The sequence below is a fragment of the Corvus cornix genome, chromosome 2 (genome assembly GCF_000738735.6).
Source record: "Corvus cornix cornix isolate S_Up_H32 chromosome 2, ASM73873v5, whole genome shotgun sequence".
In the NCBI taxonomy this organism is placed as follows: Eukaryota; Metazoa; Chordata; class Aves; order Passeriformes; family Corvidae; genus Corvus; species Corvus cornix.
In genome coordinates, this window is record NC_046333.1 from 15,648,757 (window position 1) to 15,670,034 (window position 21,278).

Sequence of the window (21,278 nt, forward strand, 5' to 3'; positions counted from 1 at the left end):
CAGATGGGGGAAAGGGACAATCAGATCTATTGGACTCTGTGGATCCAATGGCCTGGCACATCAGACCCACAAGAGTATAAGGCTTTAGCTGACACCAGCACACAATGTACCCTGATGCCATCAAGATATGTAGGGGCAGAATCCATCTGTATTGCTGGGGTGACAGGAGGATCCCAAAAGCTGACTGTACTGGAAGCTGAAGTCAATCAGCTGGAATCTGGAATAAATGGCAAAACTACCCCATTGCGACTGACCCAGAAGCACCATGCATCCTTGGCACAGATTACTTCTGCAGAGGGTATTTCAAGGACCCAAAAGGGCATTGTGGGCATTTGGGATAGGTGCTCTAGAGACAGAGGAAATTAGACAGCTGAATACCTTGCCTGGTCTGTCAGAGGACCATTCTGTTCTGGGATTGCTGAGAGCTGAAGAACAACAGGTACCAATTGCTACCACAACAGTCACTGTTGACAATACCACACCAACTGGGACTCTGTGACCCCCATCCATGAGATGATCTGTGAACTGGAGAGCCAGGGAATGTCAGCAAGACAACACTTTAATAGCCCATACAGCCAGTGTTTAAGTCCAATGGAGAGTGGAGATTGACAGGGGACTGTTGTGGCCTGAATGAAGTCACGCCATCACTGAGTGCTGCTGTGCCAGACATGCTTGAACTTCAGTGTGAACTGGAGTCCAAGGCAGGGAAGTGGTGCCACCATTGACACTGCCAATATATTTTCTTCCATTCCTTTGGCAGGAGAATGCAGGCCACAGTTTGCTTTTACCTGAGGAGTGTGAAGTATACTTGGAACCGACTGTCCCAAGGGAGCAAACACAGCTCCACTGTTTGCCATGGACTGATCCACAATGCACTGGAAAAGGGTGAGGCTCCAGAACTCCTGCAGTATATTGATGACATCATTATGTGGGGGAACACAGCAGAGGAAGTTTTTGAGAAAAGGGAGAAGATAATCCAAATCCTCCAGAAGGCCAATTCTGCCATAAAGCAAAGTAAGGTCAAGGGACCTGTCCAGGAAATTCAGTTTTTAGGAGTAAAATGGAAAGATGGACATGATCAAAGTCCAATGGCTGTGGTCAACAAAATAGCAGCTATGTCCCCACCAGTGAGCAAAGAGGAAGCACAAGCTTTTCCAGGTGCTGTGGGTTTTTGGAGAATGCATATTCCAGATTACAGTCAGATTGTCAGGCCACTCTATCATGTAACATGGAAGAACAATTTGAAGCAGGATTCCGAACAACAAGCTTTTGAACAAAATAAAACAGGATCATGCAGTAGCACTTGGGCCAGTCAACACAGAACAAGATGTGAAAAATGTGCTCCACACTGCAGTCAGGGAGAATGGTCCTTCCTGAAGTCTCTGGTAAGAAGTACCTGGGGAGACTCAAGGACAACCCCTGGAGTTCCAGAGTAGGGATACAAAAGATCCAAGGCCTGCTACATCCCAACCGAAAAAAAGATACTGGCAACTTATGAAGGGCTTCAAGCTGCTTCAGAAGTGACTGGCACCAAAGTACAGCTACTCCTGGCATCCTGACTGCTACTGCTGGGCTGGATGTGCAAGGGGGAAGCCCCTTCCACACATGATGCCAGTGATGCTATGTGGAGCAAGTGGGTCATGTTGGTAACACAGCAAATTAAAACAGGAAACCCCAATCGCCCTTGGATCTTGGAATTCATCACAAACTGGGCCAAAGGTGAAAATTTTGAACTATCATCATCAGAAGGGCAAGAAATGGTGACATGTACTGAGGAGACCACACCATATAATCAGCTACAAGAAAATGAAAAGTGATAGTCTCTTCACTGATGGTTCCTGCTGTATTGAAGGGACACATCAAATACGGAAAGCTGTTGTATTGAGTCCCGTGAGGCAAGCCACAAAAGCTATTGAGGGATAAGGTGGATCAAGTCAGGTTGTACAGATGAAAGCCATCCAGCTGGCTTTAGATATCACTGAATGAGACAAAATGGCCAACACTTTACTTCTACAATGAGTCATGGACGGTAGCAAATGCTCTGTGGCGGTAGCTGGACTGATGGAAAAAGACCAATTGGCAGCGCAGAGGGAGAACCATCTGGGCTGTTGTATTATGGCAAGATATCACTACTGGGGTAGAGAAGTTGACTGCTAAAGTCTGTCATGCAGATGCTCTCTGTACCCAAGAGTTGGGCTACTGAAGCATGAATTATTTCTGGCTCAGTGGGCTCATGATGCCTCATATCATCAGGAAAGAGATGCAACATACTGATGGGCTCACGACTGAGGGGTGGATTTAACCCCAGACAGTATCTTACAGGTTACTCACAACTATGAAACATGCACTGCAACCACACAGACCAAGCAGGTAAAGCCCCTGTTGTACAGTGGATGATGGTCAAAAGTAAGTACAGGAAAGCCTGGCTGATTGATTATACCATGGTTCCACAAACCTGCCATGGGCAAGCTCTACATGCTTACAATGACGGGAACAACCACTGGATGCCTGGAGACATACCCTGTGCCTCATGCCACTGCCCAGAACACCACCTTGGGACATGGCACTCCGAAAGAATTGAATCAGACAATAGGACTTATTTCAAAAACAGCCTCATAGACACCTGGGCCACAGTACTGAGTGGGTGTATCATACTCCCTGTCATGCACCAGCCGCTGGGAAAATTGAACTGTACAACAGACTGCTAAAAACCACATTGAAAGCAATGAGTGGTAGGACCATCAAACACTGGGAGATGCATTTAGCAAAGGCCACCTAGTTAGCTAACACCAGAGGCTCTACCAAGTGAGCTGGTCCTGTCCAAACAGAACCTCCATATACCACAGAAGGGGATTAAGTCCCCGTGGCACATATGAAGAATGTGTTAGGGAAGACAGTTTGGATTAGTCCTTCCTCAAGCAAAGGCAAAAGCCATCCATAGGGTAGGCAAACCCATCCATGTTTTTGCTCAAGGACCTGACGCACTTGGTCGGTAATGCAGAGGGATGGGGAAACACTATGTGTACCTCAATGGGATTTGATTTTTACGTGAGAGCAGTCTGTAATACCGAATTTTTAAACACTGGCTGTTGAATGACACTGTCACTGTATGCTGTAACTACCATGGACAATGAGTATGGACTGCTTCAGACACACCAATCATGAGCTCCCGATACAGCTTGCAATTAGGCGGGAGCACACCAGTTGGAAGGTGTAGGATCTGGGCATGATGTAAGATGGTACAGAATAAAGGGTGGGTAACATCCTGGTTCTGCTCAGACTGGGTTAATTTCTGCAGCAGCCAGGAGAAGCAGTTATTTTGTAAGACTCCCTTCCCCAACCCTGGCAGTGAAGTGAGGTGGTTCTCCAGTGGTGGAAGATGGCAGTAGTTCCCATAATGTGGTCCCCCCACGTCGTGAGCTTTTGTTTGCATGTGAATTGTTCCTCTCTCTTTCACACCCTTCTAATAATATTGTTGCTTTTACTGTTCCATTTCTTATTTCACTGCTGTTTCCAATAAATTGTTCTTATCTCAGCCCATAATCTTTACCTCTTCTCCACAGAGGGAAACTCCTTTGTGATGGAAACACACATGCTAAAAATACAGGCTACAAATTAGTTGTATATAATCACAACCTTCTTTACCTTAATTTAAACCCATCTATCTTACTTCATGGCTCACAGACAGGATATTAAATCCTAGAAATACTGCCAATAAAACAAAGCCTCCAAACATCTCTTTTTGTATAATGTAATTACAAAGGTTAAAACCTGGTTTAATTTATGATGCTATACAGAGCCTGCAAGTTTTGCCTTTTGAAGTTAATATAACTAGTCAGAACGCCTCATGATGAAAATTTGTCTGACAAAAACCCTCAGATATCCCTCACTGGGATGTGTGCATTTCCCCCACTTTTTCCACAAATAGAAGCAAAAACTCCTCACTCCCTTCTTTTCCTCCCTAATTCCCTTTCTCTAATCTGCTTTGAGAGACTGCTACACTGTTTACGTTGCCACAGAATTAAGTTTACTTTCCAACATCTAAACAACGATTTTCTAGTTTATTAGAGTTTTTAAAAATGCTTATTAATAATACAATCCTGTAGTTCTTAAGTGCACTTGAAGCCCTCAAACATCATGAAACACAGTCAAGATGAACACAGCATGCTGAGAAAAGTTAAATATCTCAACAAATTTAAATTCTGTAGTTTTGCAGCTCTGATCCACTGGTCCCTACATCTGTGTCAACATCAATTCATGTTCCTTAACAAGCAACCTACACTATTATTGCAAAATAAGGATTTGGATTACATGGCAGTCATTCATAAACCTAATCTGAATCATTAGGCATCAGACTAATTTTGAAATGACAACTGGAAGTTTACCAACAGAAAATAAAATTAGTCCATGTCTTATAAAAAAATTTTCATAACAGCTTAAGACTTTTCCAGGCCTTGCAGCACAGACTGTGGCTGAAGAAGTGCAACATGACAAGTCTGCAGCCTCTTCACTGTCAACATCAATGTCGAAACAAATACTACGCAAATGACTCTTCAACCTCACCTAAAACTTCAGCTTTTATCATGAAAGTCCCAAGGAAAGCTTTTTAAATAAAAAAAAAATTAAATAAAAAACAAAGATAGAACATAGCGTGCTGCAATCTCTCCAAGCTTTAAGAACTTCATTAAATAAAATTTGTTTTATCTCTTCCTCCGAATAACTAAAAAAAGAAGAAAATAATTCTTAAAATTACTTGTTGTGATTTTAAAAATATGACCTTGCACCAATTTTTCCATTATAAGCTATGCACAATAAAGTCTCAATATATGGAGCTTTTAAAATGCTTCTAAAAAGATCCATTCACTTTGTTGCAATAACGTGAAAATACAGTATGCTTTCTGGTAATTATGCAAACTAGTTTATTAGATGCAACCTACATACAAAACCATATTATAGAACAACTACAAAACAACTTTCTGGACCATCAACTTTAATCACATGGAAAAAAAAAGACCAAGAAACAAAGCCATCCAAAACAAAAAAAAAAGGAGGAAAACAAAGTAATCTCATGGCAAAAAGAAACACCATTAGATGTGGAGATTAACTTAATGGGAAGAACTATTAATTGGTTTAACATTAAAATGGAGCAGGAAAAAACCTTTTTATAATGAAAATAATTTTTGAAGGCCATAATGATTAGGGAAGAGCTTTCTATTCATAACCTTCTCTGCTGGAGTGTGACCCACAAGCACATTTTTTGGACAAAAAGGAAAGAAATCCAAGTTATCAGTCAGGATTTCACATTACAAGGTGCACATTTGTTCTAAGTTTTGCTAAGAGGTTTGTTAAGTTTTTGCAGAAGTAGAAACACCAGGTCAAGTCAAAATGGAAACCTTCTGGTGTGATGCCTCCAAGCAGTGGGAATTTTTTAATAACATGGCCAAGCAATCCTTTCAGAAAAAAAATAACAGATCATTTTCAGCAGTCATGCCACCATGTTCTTCAGTTTTTTCTAAGCACCCTTAGCTTCTCAGTTTGAGTCAGTACATAAACATGGTACTGAACCTTGCCATCACCAATCTCTGCCCCTTATGACAAGAACCCTTGCTCCTAAGCAAACAGCTGATCCACCAGGATGGACATTCTAAAAGGCAACCCTGAGCCCACAAGCTTGAAGGCAAGTGGGTGGAAATCAAAGCCTTCTGACTGTTCTTCTCTTCTGACTGTTCTGACTCTGCTTCAATGAAGAGGTTCGATACTGACAGTCCCACACCTCTGCTGTGCCTCTGCCACCCCACTCTGCCTGCTGGAATCCTGCAAGCACCTGTAACTTGCTTACTCTCCTCCTAACCAGGGTGAGCTGAGCTCATCAGGCATACTAGTGTGACAGAGAACTGGGTGGGAAAAAAGAACAGAACTGGGAAATGCTTTCTTTGCGAAGGAAGGTCTTTCCTTCACAGTCCTCTTTTTGACAGCTAACATACAAGTACTCCCTGCATGACTAGCTTTAAATTAATGCTACATATAAGCTTGCTCTTATTCTGATTTATTTTAACAAAGATTTATTTTTAATGACATGCAAATTATCCACTACTGCTGACTTGATGATTCCTATATTATTAAAATGACCCTTTGAGTGTTCCAATAGCTTTTACTACTGATGTAATTTTTATCCCATTTAAAACAAAACAAATGCATTCAAAGTCCTTTGGATCCCAAACTACAATATTACCCTACCACTCTATTGTGAGCTTGAGCTGTTATCTTTGCACTGCTAGCAACTATTAGGCATGTGTGCTCTCACAGTGTGCTCTCTGTGGAAGGAAAACTGCATTACAAAATTTTCAGACATTCGTATCCTACTGCCCTATAAACCTCATCTCTGCTTCACTGATTAAAAAACTACTATCCAGAACAGCTAAGAGAATTGCTTTATTTTCTGCTGATGATTAAAATCATAACACATTTTCTGTGCTGAAGCACCTGGAGTGTACAGTTCACCAACTAAGTTCTCTGAGCACTGGTAGTCACATTTATCTGTTTTACATAGTTCAATTCTGATCTACTAAGGACCTTAAGCCACAACAAAAATACATAACTATTTAAAAGCAATGCATTCTGTAAACACATTTGACCAAATGAAACTATAGTAACAATAGCAACTAGGTTCTCAAAAATACTCAAATTATCTAAAATACAAAAAATTCCGTATTTCTCACATTTGGATTATTCCAGTCTTACAACTGAATTTTTTGGTTTTTACCTCTGCTGTCAAAATAAATGTAACAGCAACATTCACCAAACAAGTACGAAGTATTGGAAGAAACTTCTAACATTCTCACATTGTAACTTTTTCTAACCAACATATGAATTGAGTAATATACTTGAAACTGCAAAACTCAGCCAAAGAAGATGCAACAACACCAGAAGCAATGTTAATAACTGACCACTAAAGACTAGTGAGTGTTACAAGAAAACCACAGGGGTGAGAAAAGGAAAAGAAGCACCAGAGTCACAACCCACCCAGCATTGCACTGGCCAGCTTGCTGTGCTCTCATAAAAATTTTAGAGTACTGCTGCACTAGAAACAGAAGTGCTGCCTGATGGGACTTGGAGGAAAGGTGTGAGAAGCAGTATCCTACAGACAGACACACTGTTAAGATATGGACAATACAACATTTCATTCTGAATTAGAAATAGGAAAATGTGATGTGCCCTACAGATAAAGCAGCCAGAAAGTAGGAAAAGCAACCCCACACTTTACCTGCATAAAGCACTCACAGTGAGCACAAACAGAAGCAGCAGATTCTGACTGGAACATTCAAACCAAAGGGTAGAGGTCAAATAGTTCCCCAGGAACTCTCCACTACTGCCAGCCATTGAGGGCAGAGGACTACTGCTAACAGCTGAGCTATAGTTCAGCCAGGGATTTTATTCAATCTCCTTGTGGGACTACAACATACCCCTGCAGCAAAAGAGATTGAGCTGAAAAAAGCATTTTTGTTGGGTTTTGTGGTTTTTTTTGTTGTTCTGCTGTTCAAAACTATTACTGCATTAAAAAATACACACTGAAATCAGAACTATTAAAACAGTGGTACATATATGCTGGCATAAGGCAACCAGCAACACATTCACAAGAAGCAAGAATTCATTTAAGGAAGGACTACTGCACATAATATTCAGTCATTTGGACCAACCTATTTTTATAAGCAAAAAAATACAGCTTTACCTCTTTTTAGAAAGAGAGAGGGATGGCATAGTCACTGAACAGAAAAAAAAAGATCAAAGGCTATTTGCTTTACTAGTGTAAACATAAACCTCTCAAACTATTTTTCAGTTTTGCAAAGACACTTTTCGAAGATTGTCTGAACCAAGTGTCTCAGGACAATTATTGTATTTTCAATTCGTAGAACAGCTACAAAAAATACTTTATGACTTTATAAACAGCATACCTCTAGTACTGCAGGTTCACAGTCACCTCTGAGAGAATGAGTAACAGTAAATCATCCAAAACACTGCTTCTTCCCTTATTTTAAATTTAAATATGCAAAATGCTACAGAAAATTTACTGGTTCAATTTCCTTAAAAAGACAGTCTGACATTCCCCAAAAGAAGAAAAAGGAAAGTCAACTGAATGTACTCTTTGATGATCTTTTATCATGACAGAACCTGCACTGAATTCTTCTGTTTCTGTACAAGAGGTAAAGCAACACCTAAGTCGTCACATTTTCTAGAGTAAGAATTTCAAGCCTAACATTCACCTATTCTAATTCTTCAATTATTTACTAACTTTCTGTAATCCACCCTTTTCTGAAGCTCAGTAAGTACAATATCTGCTCACAATCAAGCACCATGAAACAGACCAGTGAGGCATGATTATTACAGAGATTCTATCCATTTAACCTGTATAAAATTAAAAAAATACCTAAGAATACAGAAATTCAGTGAATTAATTAATATGAAACCATCCATGGTAATATGGATTCTGAAGTAAGATTTACAGTGTCAAGACTGCCCTGTGTGATTGTTTTCATCATTATACCCAGCTGTATGTTCTCAGATTAATGCTGTATGTAAGAAATATTAGAACTCTGCCAACATTTGTAGCAGTTGTCAGAATGGGAAGTTCCTTCAATTGCTGTTAAGAGTCAGTTGCTCAATTGAAAAAGATGTGCAATAAAGCAGTGAAAGAATATCCAGTATGAAATCTGATCACACACCAAACAGGAATCAAGAACATGCCAGAATTGAATAATACTAAGAGGGTTTTCAAGTGTATTTTAAATATAGAAATGGAAATAGAGTAGATACTCTAAAGGAAAGAACACTTGACATGGATGTTTTCCACTGTAATGGGTACAAGCGGATCAAACTGCAATCAGAAAATAGAGGCTTAACTGAAGCAGGTAACTACTGCACTCAGTACAAGAACCATGCATGAACTAGTACACCTTACTTCATGTTGTATTGTGTTGAACAGGAAGAGGCTTGCTGAAAGTAACCTGTTCCTCTGTAGTTTACAGTCAGTATTCATGACCCGGGTTATGTAAAAATCGCACAAAGTGTCAAGAAAAAACATAAAATTTCTTTATATGCCCAATTATCTTGCACTGCGGTATTTGTCAACGTATGATATTGTTTGAATATTTTGGGTGGCCAGGTGTCTTAAATCTGTGTAAAAGCTGGACCTCTTTAATAAACGAAAGTGGAAGACTTGAAAACAACCACAGAGTACAAGACCAGTGTCAAACCAGAGTCTGTTTTGGTCTTCTTTTTAAAACAACACTATTTAACTAGACCAACTTGCACATATGAACAGGGCAGCAAGCCATCTTCCAAAAAATAATTCAATTACATACTAATTATGCAATATTTTAAATTAAACCCAACATGATTATCAAAAATTACTTTTCGCCCTCCCAAAGCCCCCAAAATAGTATTTTCTTACACAATACCACACCACTCTCTAAAACTTGACTTTACCAAAGTAACACACTATCACTAATGACACACATCTCATTCTCTCAGTCTTCTTGAACTCTTCTTCCCTAAAACAATGAAGTAAAGCTAACTAAAAGACTTTTGAAAGGTCACAAACAATGCACAGTGAAGTCCTGATCTTCACTTGACTCAAACTGTATCTAACAGGTATTATCAGATAACAGAAACACAAACTATCAGCAGATTTAGAACTGAAGATCCAGTATTTCTCAACATCAAAACAGATTAGCTCTCACAAACATGTAGAAAACTCTCACTTTCTGTAAGAATTGTGCTTGTGTTGACTGAAAGGTTTGACACTGACACTCCAAACAGTAACAGCAGTTCATAAACATAATGGTCCAAAATGACTTTCAAATTGTGTAACTGCATAACAACTCAAATAAATGGCAAAAATCCAGAACAACAAGAGAGAACACAAAAATTAAAATATGTTCTACTAAAATACAGCTTTCAAATTATCATTTGAAATGTTAATTTGCAGAATAAGCCAGTAAATAGCAAGTATCACAGTGTCAATTTGAAGTTGTATAAGATATAGCAAATGTGGTTTAGGGGAAAATAAACACATCAAAACAGTAATCGGGTTCTAAGCACATACAACCGAACAGGAAAAATATCCTTGAACTCTAGTACTAATGTACTTTGAACAAGCAATGTAATGCAATGCATAATCTTGAATACTAGAGGGAATTTCAGTAGACATACCTTTTCTCTCTGTTTTCTGTGCAGGGATGGAAGATGTGGATGTAGACAGTTTTGATAAAGTAGATGCTCCATTAGCATCAAAGGATTTCTTTGGCTGGTGATCAGATTGTAGAGAAAATGGACTAGGAGGAACAGTGCTTGGGGCAGCAGTTGGATGAACCACTGGTTTGATGGGATGCTGTACTGGAGTAGAACTACTGTGAGTCTCTGCTCTTGGCAGTCTGTAGTCTCTGTCATTGTGCCTGCTTGTTTGAGATAAAATATTCTGTGGGAGCATACTGCTGGTGTCACTGGAATGCTTGTCTTCCACTTTTTTTCAGGATTCCCCAAGGAACGTTGCAATAAGAAAAAAAAGATTAAATTAGAAACAAGTCTGAGATTGCAGTCACTGATTAATACAGCTGCACACCAACAACTAGAGCTGATTGAACTTCTTATGATTAAAAAAAGCCTCAAGTAGATCAGCATCAAAAAAGGCAAAATTTAATTCTACTCACTGACAAAATGCATTTTCTCTGACCTTTGCTTGATTTAGAGTTCCGGTTAAGCACTGTGTTTTGATGAAAGGCTGCTTTATAACGAGTGTTACAGTCAAGTTAACTTTTGAAGTCTCCTAAAAAAATCTAAATCAAGATCTATTATTTCCATCTTGTATTTAGTGTGAAGAGATAATTTGTGCCATTTTTCTTTTGTTCATCAAAAACCCTGAACATCAAGTATAATTTAATAGTTTCACATTCTAGCCTTCAAAGAATTCCTTTTCATGTCACTTGAGTACTACTACAACAAATTTACTTACTGTTAATTCAAGACATTTATATGTATTAAATGAGCGACTAATCTGCATTGGTCACACGATCATAGACTTTAAAATATGCTAAGTGAACATACCAAGCAAATACAGAGCAGTTCTTTTCACAGATTCTTACATTTTTCACCTGTCATAAACCAAATACTCACTGCATTATGCATGTCTGCTATCTTTTTGTAGCATCCAGTATATTTTAGCATATGCAGTAAGTTTCAGTGTACACAGAAAAACAGCCCTTTATACATCTTTACCTTGCCAAATCCCAAGAGCGTGGGTGAAGAATAATACTTTGGCTTCTACTTTTAAACGACTATGAGAACTATGCTACAAATTTACCCAAACTACATCAGCATACAGACAGAATCTTACAGTACAACTATTTTCCAGAAAAAAATTGAAAAGATTAAAGCTAGGTATCAAGACAAAAATCTCCAAGTTACAGAAATTTCTAGTCCAGGGAATATTTCACTAAGAGTAATGAGGAGGTAAAAATATGCTCTCAGTAACACATCCAAGCCTCTGAAAACCCTGATATCAAAATCCATTAAATGAGGTTATTATTTATAGATGTGAAATCTTTACTTTTAAGCTCAGAATATGACATTAGCAGTGATCATGACAGTCCAACTAAACTACAGATTATGCAAGTTGTTTAAGTAACTACCCATGAAGAAAATTAAATTCGGCAGTAAAAGCCACAAAAAGGAGAAGCACCATGAAAAGCATTAAGCAAGTATTGCACTAGTAAAGTTATTGAAAGAAACAACATTTGGGAGAGTTAACTGTGCTTTCCACTTTGGCTTTTATATATAAAAAGGTGAGGAAAAACAGCTAGGAAAGGGATTTTTAACTTTTTTCAAGTTTGGAAAAGAAAACAGTAATGCAAACAAGGCAAGAATATATTGCTATAAAAAAACCACATACTTCCACTGGCAAACCCACTGGCAGCTGTCGCCTGCATCACCTCTCTTCTGTAATCCCTATCTTTTGGAAAACTGTTAACTGACATTTTGCTTGCTTCTTTTTGCCTCTGCTCTCTGAAGAAAAGAAAACAAAAGTTAGCTAAGAACTTACATTATCTAATAATATAAGAGTTTCTGTAAGTTACATGAGATGAATTAAACTGTTAAGAGCTTGCTGCTACAGGTGGGGTTAGCAAACTCTAGCCACTGCTTCCTTACATCTGTGCTGGTTGAAGCCCACAATTCTACCAGTTTAGCTCACCAATCTTGTCAAAAAAAAAAAACCAAACAAAAAAAACCTCACCCCAAAACAAAACAAGAAACAAAAAAAACCCCAACAACAACAACAAAAGAGAACAAACAAACAACAACAAAAACCCCCAATCAAACAAAAAGCCATCCCCACACAAACCAACCATACTTCCCTCTCGAGGCTCTGGACTGTCGAGGGATAAAAGAGGTGCCAGAGGTCATGGTAAGGGCAGGAAAACAGCAGACTTAGACCACTTAGTCTTTTAGAGCGGTAATCTATTAGATAAGCTCAACTGCTCTGAAATGTGCTTAAGAATATTTGTTCTTTATACAATTAAAATAAACACAAACATATACCTTTCCAGCCACTCTTTTGGTTTTTCCCATTGTGAAACTTCTGTTCGGCAGTTGTAGTAGTACTTTTTGCCTGAAGAGCTGATGTGTTCAGACCAATCATCCGCAGAATCATAAGCCTTTAAAATACAAACAGCGTTGGATGAAAGACAATTTTTTCTAATATACAAATTTAATAGCTTTCACTGTTTTTAAAACTACATTACATCCTTATATGTACCCATATCACTGCCTTCCACCATTTCTAAATGCCCGTTTCACTAATAGCTTGAAGACATGACCACTACGCTCCTGTTGCATTCTGCAGTAGTTTCCCATCAGTCCCCTTAACAAAATTTAATAGTATGTTTAGTGGGATACAGTAATGTCAATACTGATAATATTAGTCTCCTTCACCTTACAACATCCTCAAAATTATTATCTTTCCAAAATTTTTCTACAGATCACAAATTGACCAATTTTGTTTTATGGCAATTTTTAACAAATACCATTCTAACTACTAAGACTTTGATACTGAGGTGACTAAAATTCACAATATGTAATGTATTGCAAATAAGTAAAATCATACTGTCTGCTCTAGATTTACTACAAAGTTCATGAAAAATATTTCTGTATCTATATCATTTAAATAATCTAGTATTTAAAAATTAATGACAGGTAACTCAAAGCTCTAATGATTACCAGTTAGAATAGTTTTAAAACATACTACAACTGCAGGTTGGGTTTACAGAGTGGTTATAAAACAAAGACTGATGTTGGAAAACTCAAGCACATAATGTACATGCTGCCTGTCATAGACAAAATTATGAAAACATGGTGTGTATAAACGGGACAACACATGGATGAAAATCAATCACGAATACTCACTGCATCAGAAGTTTTGCTTGGATTATTGCTGGGATTAGAAGAATGTGAATTTGAACTATGAAGAGCACTGTGGTTGTGTGAATTTTCTTGTGGAGAGTAACTGGTCCCTGAAAGAAAAGAGAAAGACTTCACCATGTATGCTTTCAGAGAAATCAACCACCTGCATTCTAAAGAGGAGGAAGGGGAAAGAAGAGGCAAGGAGAGAAGGCAAGTTGTCCATACCCTGGACCACAGCATAGTTCAGATGCAGTAGTACTTCAAGAGACCACATGCACATTTCTTTTTCACATAGCATAAAACACACTTTGATTTTCTAACTACAGTAACACAGTATGCCCCTTCACTGGTCTAACTCTCAAACTTTATTCCATTACTAGCAAACAAACAGCCTTTATCATTTTGATGCTTTGAAGAGTCCTAACATGTCACTTCAGAAATTAAAAGGCATTTTCTCCTCAACATTAGATCAGAAAATTTAAATAGGCTTATCAATAGCCTGCATGGTTAGATGCATAAAATCAGGTTTTAAGCTTACTGAAGCAATGCTGTTTCCTTAAAACTGCTGTTTTCTTTTGAGACTACTTGTAATTGGCTCTAGGTAACTACTTCTGTTTATGCATACAGACCAGACTAAATTTTCCGGCACCTCAGTCTCTGCAATAAAGGTAATGGCATCTAGAATACCAAAAGCAACATTTCCCAAACTGCCACCTGCTTCTGGCCTCCCTACCAACTACTTTTCAAGGCAACCTGGTTTTCTTCAATGTGAAAACACCTGAACAGCTGAAATGAGAAAGGAGATAATTCTCAACACCTTTTAGATCTGTTTGGCTAAGCTCAAGCCACCTGAACAGTTCCATTTACAGTTAAACAAGGACATCCATTCAACTCTGCAAACTTCTTTTAAATTTCCTGATCTCTAAAATTTCTAAGCAAGTAAAAACTCGTTCATTGTTCTTTATGCAATTTTTTTCCTAAGTTTTAAATGTTCACATAAATCACACCAAACTAAGAAACATCATTTCTTACACATTTCAGGGAAACCCTATATATTCGAAATATAACACTCTCCCAGCCTTTGTTTTTTTCCCTTTCCCTACTGAGAAACTTCTAAATACCCAGGGGTACTACACCAAGTACCATTTGCTTCACAAGTTGTATACTAATCTAAATATGAAGCCAAAGTGATTTGAAAATGGCAAAGACTTAGTCTTATGGGAAATTACAGAAAAGAACAGTAAAGGACTGATAGGTAGGAGTGAATGGAGTCATTAAAAAAAAAAATTGTTCTAAAGTCTTCCAAGAGCTACACACACAGAACATTACTAAATGACACAGTATGGCGCAGAATGAGAGTCGTTCTAACGCAAATTCTGTCTTCTGAGCCTTCTAACTATACAAGCACTGACAAAATTACTATTTCAAACTTCTTTCTTCCCACTTTTAACCATGCAGGTGAGAAAAACAGTCCATCACAAAAGCAAAGAGGTATACCATCACCAAACTGTTTACTGCCCTACAAAGGTTAAAGATCAATTTGCACACACACGAGTTACTGCAACCTGAACCAGCACTATCTCAAAACTTTTTCCTACACTATTTTGGCTAAAATTGTATGTTATTCTCATAATATTCTCATAAAGATATGAGGGGAAAAACAAAAAGAAAAAAGAAAAACAGAGGAGTAAGTCTCATACTCAAACACAGTCTTTCAAAAGCTAGACCACAGTCCTACATCAAAAGTATCTTGCATGCTCAGAGCCAGGCAGAATGACAGCACGGGGCAAGTGAGGCTTGTCAAAGCAGTATTTACAACCATCACACACTTGTGACGCACATGCCTAACAACAACAACAAAAATACATTTACAAAAGCATTTGATTTCCTAGATATAAGTAGCATATCATAATTACAAGTACAAATGTACTCCTCAGTTACACCAACAGTCTCAATTTTTTTTAGACACTGACCAGAGTGAAATAGCTATTTAGTATTTTTGTATTAGCCATTCTTTTAGTCTTTTTTTATTTACTATAGCCTTCTACTGAGATAAAAATCATTAAAATTTCTTAATGTATTTTTATAGGTTGCTCAATGCAGACGTATTTTAATTAATTTCTGCTATGAGGTAAAATCATCTCCCTTCTTCAAGGAAAAAATGAGATGAAAATTTACCAGACAGCTTTGTTTGAACAGTCCCTTCAAAATATCAGAAAGGACCAATGCGTTTAATTTACTGTAATCCCATACTATGGATGCAGTAACACTGTATTTTGTTCAGCATGCTCAACATGTACACCGTGATTTTTATATACTGTAGTGGCCTAAATACACCGCCACAGTGAATGGAATCTAACAGGCACTTTCCAAACATGAGAAAGAGCCAACAACATACCTATTACATCAATAAAATACTGTAAAGCCAATTCTACCCAACCCATAAACAAACCCCTCAAATTCACTGTGCAGACTTTCAAATCCCACACGGTCTATCAGCTCAGCAGCATGCCCCCAATTTCACACTGTGCCCAGCCCCAGTAATGAATCACCAAGCACCCTGCAGGAGTATCTGAGCAGCTGCAGCAAGTCACACCCACCTCCAGCTGGTCCTGATAGAGAAACACCTACTATGCAGCAGTTTCTTCAGAAGGGGCCCCAGGGGCCTCCCAGACTGCCCACCCACAGGCTCCATCCCTCTGGAATCCTGTCCTAACTGAGCTAGCCTCAGCTGCATAAAAACTGATCATGGCTGCTCCAGCAATGCCGACTGCCTCGGGCCACCAAGACAAGCATTTACAGGGCCAGCCATAAACACGTTCCAATGGTGCCTGGGACAGTTACACGGGGTAATCACAGGTGCGGGTTCACCACCCATACCTCAATTCTATTTTACACATAATACCACTTTATGTTTGGATCTCTACCCAAACTTCAGGAATGAGCATACAACAGGACTGCTAAACTGCTATTTGCTGTTGGAAAGCTTCCAAGACCAAAGCAGATTATACTCTGAAGAATGAGAATTTTAGGCACTTCATCCAAGTTAAGGGCTTAAAGACTGTATGTAAACATGACAACCATATTACCAAATTACCTTTCCACACTGAGGCAGCAAGGTTTTAGTATGTGGTTAAATCCATTCACAGCCATCATCCAGGAATCTGACAACCCAGCCAAGCAAGCAGTGCCAGCTCAGGCTGTCTGAGAAAGTTGCTGAAGATGTTTAACAGGCCAGAAAGCAACCCACAAGCAGAAGTCTACCTCTAAAAACAAGGGGGGTTCGCCTCACTTGAATGCTAGGCTTCACCATTAGCAAAGCCTAACTCCAAGCCATTCTAAGGTGGCTGTGACTTGCAAACAGCTCTGCATCTCCCAGCTGCACGTCTGGCAAAGCAGATCATGAGAACAGGATCACTAAGACTAGTCCATACCCCAGAAACAGGCCTGGTAAGGTAGATAGCATACTACTGTCCCTTGAGACAGCTCCCCATGGCACTTCTTACGTTTTCCTTTTACAGTTAGACCTTCCTTACTAGTTCCACTTTCTTCAGTAAAGAGGAACAAAGACTTGTTTTTAAACTCCTTAATTAGCGTATTTTCAGATTTAGCAATTGCTAATATATCTTTGACATGCCATAGGGAAATTCATACTGTGTTATAAATACTCCAGTTTCAGAACTCCCCATGGAAATGTTTAGTGCACAATCACAGTGAGTTTCCTCAGTTTAATCATTATTTTGAAAGCAGTTAAAGCTGGAAAGAGCTACTCCTAACTGGAAGATGGCCAACAAGGGCATCAGCACTACACTTACATAAAACTGTAGTAGTGCAACCACGTGAGCAAGTCTTCCCTAGTGATGAACAAGTCATAGGGCAGGTCAGAGTCAAGGTTAAAATATCACAGCTATCTCTGAGTCTTTCCAACAAAAATCACATCCTCCTTACTAATGCATGAAGATCACCAGAAAGCACAAAGAGCAAAGGTCTGGGAACCAATGCAAAACTGACTTAATGCCTACTGCAGATCTGAGACTCTGTCACACTAAGACTCATTTTAATGTTTTTGTAAGTTGTTTCCATATCCCAACTGCTGAATCCAAGACACTTTGAACTGCAACAAGGGCTCAAAACTGTGCCAGACTTGAAAAACAGATTTAACATAGGATGAAATAAGAATACTCCATTTTGCAATACAGTCAACTTTCTCTAGCAATTATCACATTTAATTAACATTTCCATTAACCACACTTAATTAGCATCTCCATTAACACCACTTCACTTCTGAAATTATAAAAAGTTCAAATTCTGAGTTAACTAAGGATCAGACTGCTCTAATGAAGCACCTGGTTTCCCTTCTCCCCTGCCATTTTTCAAGACCAAGCCGAAACTCTTTCCTTTCCAAAACCTATACACCTATACTGGCAATTACAGCATCTACCTGCAACCACCTAAAATAAATTCTTGCCACTTGATTAGAATAATCAAATACATAACTGTGCATTCCCCGCCATCCTCTGGCATCCAAGTATCTTAGCCTAATTTACTCTTTTTGGTTCATGACATTGTACAGTATCATAATCATAAGATCTCCAACTGAAATGCACAACTTGGAACAGAGAGACATTCGAGTTGCAGTATATATACTGTTGTACCACAGACAGTTAACTTGATACAGTTCACCACTGATAGAGCATTTATGTTTTCTTTTCAGCCAGAAAAATACCTTGTTAATATCCTCTCATTTTGTCTATAATAAAAAATGTCAGTGTAGATATAAAATAAAGGAAGTTCCCAAGTGCTCACCAGCTGGAACTCAAAGACAGTCTGCTCCTTCAGCTCCTCCAGAGGGAACTGGGATTCAGGAAGGGCTCTAGGAGTGTCACCGTTTCTGTGCCCACCTATTAGGCATGTGGAAAGAAACATTGGGCAGCAGAAAAGCAAGGAAGGTCATTACATTTGTGACAACTCCATACATACTGTTCCATGACTCCATGTTCCACCTCTCAGCTAACATGCAATCAAATTCATTAAACTAGAGACAATATCAGAACCTCAACCTTCTCAAAAGAACAAATACTACCCAAATGACAGATACTAATTGGTTGTTAACAGAGAAAACAGGAAGATAGTTTATGGTGGTGATATTTTATGGGGATAACTAATTGAGAAGACTTCTTCAAACAGTGAAAATGATAGAAATTTATCTAGGATAAGCCTAAATTAAAACGTCTAAAGTGTATTTCAACTGGCTTTGTTACTTCAGTGCAAATCTTCATGCAGAACACTTTCTAAAGTACTGCATATGGGAGGAAATAAAGCAACACAATAGGAACACAATACCCAACATGCCAGCAGTAACAGAACAGGCTAGCAAGGCCATTTTTGATTTGCCAAATGTAAAAGTAATACAACAGAACAATTTTTCTTCACTGTTTTTTTATGTGACCTGCTGTATTGAAATAAACATGGCTGCCTTCCATACGCAACCAAAAGCATAAAAACTTGCAATTTTCCTAGCAGAGCAGCAGCCTCAGAGAATACACCAACTGTGAAGTAACATTTTCCAGAAATCCATAACCTACAAAGTTGAATGCACAATGCTCTGCCAAAAGAAAGGAAATCTAGCCTGATCACTGTACTGCCCAACTACATACTCATTATGCCCCCCCAAATAAATGTTTTATAGCAATCAACAAGTAGCTCTATCGAGCAAAAAAACTTACAAAGTCTTATTTCATTCCCTATCCTTCTGTCCTGCCACACTGCCAATCCAGGACAGCAAAGTCTGTATTGTTTTGCACTATCCAAGTCACAGGGTAATCATTCCAATGTAAAGAAGTTCTCTTTTCCTGCAAGTTACCATTCACATAGAATTTGATGGACATCAGCCATAAACATTACTATAAACAAACCAGGAGTCATACATACATGGAGTGGCACAAACAACCAATAACAGATGAAAATTATACTGTAAACATATAGTTTCATTCATAATAGAATTTTTCTTCTAAAATGGTAGTAAGACAACGACACCTTGAGAAGGAAAAGTCAGGGGCAGTAAACTAATGAAAGTCAAGGACTCGTATTGTTTTACTAATGCAATACTGAGCAAAATCCAAGGCAATACTGATTATTAAAATGAAAAAGATAAAGTTAAATCTTACACATTGCATAATGTACAGTACATTTAATTTGCTCTTTTCTGCCTACATTTTTATTTTTAATTAGTTCTTTGAAAACTATCAGGTTCACTAGCAAGGTACACTGAATGCAGTGATCTACTGTATGATCCAGTACTCAAATGTCACAAATCATACAGCTGAAAAAAGCCTAAGGGATGAAAATTGGATTTTCAGCACACTCTAGACAGAATTTCCACCAACTTTCTTCATCAAAAAGAAACAGTATATTGTCATTTTCCTTGATACCTCAACTATTGAAATAATAATAAACAAAGACTAGACAAATAATTTTACCATCACCCATAAAGATGTTTATTCTTTACTTTGAAGTGGGGTAAACAGTATCATTTGAAAGAATTGGCCTGTTTCTCGATAAGGCAAATTCCAACCACCTTCTAAACATTTCTAATAAGACTCAGAGATTACTAAAGTAGATTGAACAAATTATAATCTACAAAATGGATTTATGTGAAATTAAAAACTATGGGTAGCCAAATTCTTCAGATTGACACCAGTGATTTTCTCCCTTTAGGAAACCTTAGGTTCAGGTCACCTAATAAAATAAAAAAATCCTCAACACTGCTGAACATTTACTAAGACACCCACTTCACTTGAGATCAATTGACTTGAAAAAAGCAGCTTAAGCAGTTTTACCCATGGAAAATGTGAGAATTTCAGCAACACAGAGTCGTATTCCTAACTCTCTGGCTCACGATACTAAAAGATTTCAGTGTGTTTAATAAAAAAAACAAACTCCTTGTTAAACATCACTAATGACAGTTTAAAGTATTTTAAGCTTGCAACACTAATTAACATTACCATATATGTACTAAGGAGCAGGACATTGCTCTAAAAAGAAAGGAGGTAGATTGAGAATAAAGCCAAACTCTGCCTTTGTTCTGGACTGTAGCTCATAAAACATTTACATCTCTAATACAGTGTCAGAGACTGCTCAAGAGAGGTTCTTCTCACCTCAAGTAGCAGCTTCATATGGAGACTTTTAATTATTATGACCTGCAAAAACAGATGTGTTAAACTGACAGCTAGAATCCTTACCACAAACTAAAAACCACGTTATCTGAACTCCACATGGATCAGCACAGCAAATGGGCAATAGACTGAATTTCCCCCTTCTAAGCCCCCCTCAGCAACACACCACGAAATCCAAATGACCCTCCCACGAACATACTGTAATACAGCACTAAGAGAGTGGAGCTCAGTGATGGCAGCCTAACAGCACCACAACACACTCTCCTACCTCCAGCAACAACACTTCCACAAAACTCATCAACTAGGAGTAAGCAGAAGACTGAATCTCTATTTCTGTAATTACTGATTCACATTAATTGACAGTAGATAATTCCAAATTTATAAGTTTTTTTTCCTCTCGAAAGCCAATAAATCTAGAGAACTCAAGACATTTCTAAAAATATATTAGTCATCTGGGGCAACAGGCACATACTCATATGCTTCACAAAAATTAGGCTCAAGGGATACTAAAATGATAAACAATTCCTTTAACATTGCAGGAGAGGGAGGGGGCAAACATCATAAATTTTACTTCTCATTCAGGGAGCTTCTCAAAGAACATAAAACATTGGAAGAACCACTGATGTTTAACAATGCACACCTCAGATGGGA

At 38.3% G+C, this 21,278-nt stretch overlaps 1 protein-coding gene across 3 annotated transcripts in view; it reads right to left on the reverse strand.

Moving 5' to 3' along the window:
* The window catches only part of WAC (WW domain containing adaptor with coiled-coil), a 58,148-nt gene that overhangs the window by 24,044 nt on the left and 12,826 nt on the right, over nt 1-21,278 (reverse strand). For all 3 annotated transcript variants that reach the window (XM_039549753.1, XM_039549751.1, XM_039549752.1), the window contains exons 4-7: nt 13,456-13,562; nt 12,592-12,707; nt 11,945-12,057; nt 10,210-10,518 (exon numbers count right to left, since the gene is read on the reverse strand). In XM_039549753.1, coding sequence (XP_039405687.1) covers nt 10,210-10,518; nt 11,945-12,057; nt 12,592-12,707; nt 13,456-13,562 — 645 coding nt within the window. The remainder of the gene's footprint in view (nt 1-10,209; nt 10,519-11,944; nt 12,058-12,591; nt 12,708-13,455; nt 13,563-21,278) is intronic.